General features: G+C 40.9%; 1 protein-coding gene across 1 annotated transcript; it reads right to left on the bottom strand.

The window, feature by feature from the left end:
* Positions 1–2165: 2165 nt before the first annotated feature.
* Positions 2166–4059, bottom strand: LOC103717930. The gene is made up of 3 exons (XM_008806515.4): positions 3215–4059; positions 3010–3095; positions 2166–2815 (listed from the first exon to the last, which is right to left on the bottom strand). The coding sequence occupies exons 1-3, from the start codon at positions 3528–3530 to the stop codon at positions 2525–2527; spliced, it is 693 nt and encodes a 230-aa protein (XP_008804737.3). The 5' UTR covers positions 3531–4059; the 3' UTR covers positions 2166–2524.
* Between the last annotated feature and the right edge of the window lie 215 nt (positions 4060–4274).

The following is a 4274-nucleotide window of genomic DNA, read 5'->3' as shown; positions in this document are numbered from 1 at the left end:
TGGAGAGAAAGCCATGACATCATAAAATAGGCTAATTTTTAACCTCTAATAATTCATAAGATGCTTTTATTATCCAATAATAATAAAGTCAAGTATAAAATTATATCTCAGAATTAATAGTGCCGTCAAGGACAGGCATAAATGAAATGTTGCGTTTGCTGTAAGTCTCATTTCTAGGTTGATGCACAGTCCAACCGAAAATACCATTTTGGGGTAGCTAAGAGAATTCTCAGATATATTTCAGGCACTTAAAATTATGGCATTAGGTATATGAAAGGCAAGCCTAATAATCTTGTTGCTTTTACAGCCGGTGGCTGGGCTAATTGCGTGGATGACAAAAGAAGCAGGGCTGCCTCAGGCTGTTGAGGCTCGATAGCCTGGCCGGAAATCTCATGCCAGAGTGGGAAGGGCCAGCTGGAATCGATGATTCCGGGGCCAAGCTTTTCTTTTCCGGCGAGATTTCTCGCTGACGATCATGAGGAAGCCGGATTCGGTGGCCTCCTCCCCACTATTTCTTCCCTTGTTCCATGGCCACACTCAGCCTCCTCCCTTTCGACTTCTCCACCGAGATCTTCTTCCTTCTTCATCTTTCTCCCTTCTCCTCTCCCTCCCTTCCTTTCTTCCTTCCTCTGCTTGGCCTCACTGTGCCCTATCTTCGTGCCGCTGGAATTGTGGTCGCAACGCCTCGTCGGAGCCAAGGTAAGATCTCCCGTCTCCTCCCTCTTTCTTCCCTTTTCCGATCGACCTGGCAGTGGCCGGAATCCGGCAAAGGTTCACCATATTTAGACCCTATATATATATATACCTGTCGGACCTCCGATTGCTCCTTCGGCCACAACCGCCATCGGCCCGAAGGGCCTCCTCCCCCTTCTCTGTTCCTCGATGGGGCGGGCTCTTGCGCGCCGCCCCCCCCCCCCCCCCCCCCCCCCCGCCGGCGTTCCACCAAAGAAAAGAGGGGAGGGGCGACGAAGAGGGAAAAAATAAAAGAGAGAGGCAAAATGAAAAGAGGAGAAGAAAAAAGAGGAGAGAGAAAATTTTAAAAAAATTTTAAAAAAGAAATCTTTCCTACTTATTTATCCAATTTGGACTTGAAATCTGCTCAAATCAATTTCGGTGTCCTTAGAGTTTTTTAAATTTATATTTATATTTTTGTTAAATAGTTTAATGTCAATTAATATATTTTCTTAAACGATTTTAAATAGGTGTAGCTGATTTGCCCCACGAATAGGATCTAATTATGAATAATGAACTTTTATAAAAATAGTTGATTTATAAAAATGATTTTATGATAGTCCTATGATTAAATATTATTAATGAATCGTGTGCGAACTCTATAAAGTCATTTAGTATGTTATTCATATACGATTTAAAAAAATTATTTTAAAAAAAAATAAAATATTTTATGAGCTCTCAGATTGTTATGACCGCCTCTAAAAATGGAAGCCAATTGACATCCTAGAGCTAGTATCTAATAAAAACGGCCCTCTTGGTAACAAATACGAACTGTGATATTTTATCAATTACGAAAATATATAGCTTTAATAAATTTAGTTTATAACTATCAAGTTTGGGCAATATATATAGCTTTGAATATTCAACTATTAGATTTAGATGCTATGTTTCCGCATCTCTTGGTTTAATAAATAAAAAATATTTAGACTAATTTTATTATTCTATATATTTTATAAAAATTTTCTATTACATGCTTCGTGTTATTGTAGGTAATATCCCGCAATAGCACGGCCATATCATGTTCCCAATCTGAGACATGACAATCAACTATAGAAAGCTGAGTACATTGCCGCTACAACTATAGCATGCCATACAGTTTGGTTGAGGAAAATCCTAGGAAGATTTAAAGCTTAAGCAAGAAGAGCCAACTGTGATCTTTTGTGACAAGAAGTCTACAATTGGATTGTCCAAGAATCCAGTCCAGCTAGGTAGGACCAAACATAGAGAGATGCGACACCATTTTATTAAAGTTGGTTGCCAAAGGAACAAGGGAGCGCGCTGCAATATTGTAATACTAATGTTCAGGTTAGCAGAAAATAAATTCAACAAGTTCTGATCCATGATGGGAATTGAAGCCCTCATTGAATTAAGTGGGGGAATGCTGCAGATTAATTCAAACATGGGCTAGGTGGACAGCGATAACCTTGCACTTCTTTTTTTTTTTTTTTGTTCCACTGGTTGTGAGATCATGGAGTCAAGTAGTTGAGAGTCTTTAGGAGTTATCTAGTATGTGTCCTTGTTAGTTGGGCAATTTGTCAGCAAAATTATGAAGTGGGCTGCGTGTGTGCAACGACTTGGAAGTGGGCTGAGTGAGTTTAATTATTAACTATCAAGTTGTTAAAAAATTCTATTTAAGTAGCTTTTATAGAGAGTTTCAGTTCAATAAAAAATCATGTATTTATCCATTCAAAACTCTTTGAATGTGTTCCCTCACAATCTTCCATGGCCTTCTCTAACCATGAGTAAACACCACATTCCCAGCTCGAACAACAGAAGCAAACAATTAATCCCTTTAAGCTAGAAGCCAGAAATCTTTGTGGCGCCTACTTGTAATTAGATATCCCCCGCCAGCCCTTCTACTCTTCCTCCTGACAGCCAGAGCCATGCAAGAAGCGTTCTGGATGCAATAATCCACCACCCCTCCTCCTCTTACCCTATTTCCGGCCCACATCATCACCAGTCGCCATGTCGCCGAACGCTTCCTTTGCCCCAGGACTAGAAGGGAAACCTCTTGTTTCCTGGCCTCCTCCACGATGGTTGGCCCTCGCTCCTTGCCTTCCGCTAAAGAGAGCTCAACTTTAACCTGTTGACAAGCCAACTAATTACTACTGAAATGAATATTTTAATCTTCAACCTCTATATTTAAAACATGAGATAAGCGGTTGGCATGATGAGGCCTTGGCTGTGAAAGTGTACTGTATTCCCTTCACTCACAGCTCACCAAACCATAAACTATTATAGCTTTCTGTCGATGAGAATGAAGAGGAAGATGTTTACCTCTGGTCTCCTAGCTTGACAGATATTTTTCATAGCATAGAGCAGTTCATGACGCCTAGGATTCAATTCATTCTGAGATTGATTACCTGCAATATGTACAACAAAGAAAAGGAGAGTAAGACAATTAATTAGTTTCCTTCTACGCTGCTGAACATCTGCTACCATCTATCTGTCCATCAAAAATCATATATATCCAGCTACTCACCATGTTTCAGCTTCACGACGTCAAGAAGAACTACTGTGTCATGGCTCTGAACCGCATGAGAGAGTGCCCATTGCAAAGCTCCCTTTGCTTCTGGTTTTGAGTCTACTAGAACCATGATTCTCCTACTGAGCACGGTCCCTAGTTTAGCTCCAGTGCTCGAATTCGTCTCTGCATCCGTTGAAGACTTGGGGCCAGCCTCCACCATGGCTGATAGAGTCTTTGACCTGGCCCTTGGGGAACGGGTGATGACACGAGTCGCAACGGCAGCCCGGTTGAGGCAGAAACTTGTGAGCCTTCTGCTAACTGATCTGCCCATGATCCCAGATGGATGCCAAGGATCAAAGGCCAAGGAGGATGTAGAAGAAGAGAAGAGGGGGGTGGGGGGTTGCAGTTGAGTCGTTGCTGAGCCTGCCTTAAATCCCAAGTTCTCATTATTTTCTCTCTTCGTTCTTCTTTTAAGGTTATATATATATGCGTGAATGTGGGCTCCAACCTAAACGTGCAGGGCATGACTATGTTGGGAAATCTAGTTACAGGCCATGCCAGCTTTTCATTACGAGCCCCATGGTGTCGACAACTGCAGCTGTGCAGTAGAGCCACATATTAATTAAGCATGATAAGGAATATATCCACCTCTCAACCACTGATGGGATGATGAAAATTATGATGGTCATGATCATTTGATCAAAGAGTGCAGGCTAAATATCTGGCGAAGAAAGAACAAAACGACTGGAAACAAAAGATTGTTCTTCCACTAGAGGCAGATTTGAAGCTAAAAGTTTTCCGCTTTGTAGACTCTCAACTTATTATAATCCATACGGATCTTACTACTGTGTTTCTTTCTGATACAGCCAAAATTCGTAAAGATTCTTTTCCTAATGCGTCCAAATTAAGTGATATCTCCGGTTCTAGCAGAATTTAAATTTACTTTGACAAAACTTTAGTGAAAAATGCTTAGTCTTTCCTGAAACCTCTCTAAAACTCTTTCAACTTATTTTTTGTTCCAGAAAGATCATTTGGCTTGATGCGTAAAACTTTGGCTGCTGCTGATAGAATTGAA

Source organism: Phoenix dactylifera, chromosome 16 (genome assembly GCF_009389715.1).
Source record: "Phoenix dactylifera cultivar Barhee BC4 chromosome 16, palm_55x_up_171113_PBpolish2nd_filt_p, whole genome shotgun sequence".
Lineage (NCBI taxonomy): Eukaryota > Viridiplantae > Streptophyta > Magnoliopsida > Arecales > Arecaceae > Phoenix > Phoenix dactylifera.
Note: the sequence above shows the minus strand (reverse complement) of the source record. Positions and strands in the feature narration are given on the sequence as shown.

Excerpts from the sequence above, each read along its gene's own strand:
- LOC103717930 (XM_008806515.4), bottom strand. The coding sequence starts at position 3,530 with ATGGGCAGATCAGTTAGCAGAAGGCTCACAAGTTTCTGCCTCAACCGG. Across the intron at positions 3,096-3,214 it reads CGTCGTGAAGCTGAAACATG|GTAATCAATCTCAGAATGAA; the intron begins GTGAGTAGCTGG and ends TACATATTGCAG. Across the intron at positions 2,816-3,009 it reads GTCAAGCTAGGAGACCAGAG|GTTAAAGTTGAGCTCTCTTT; the intron begins GTAAACATCTTC and ends GCTTGTCAACAG.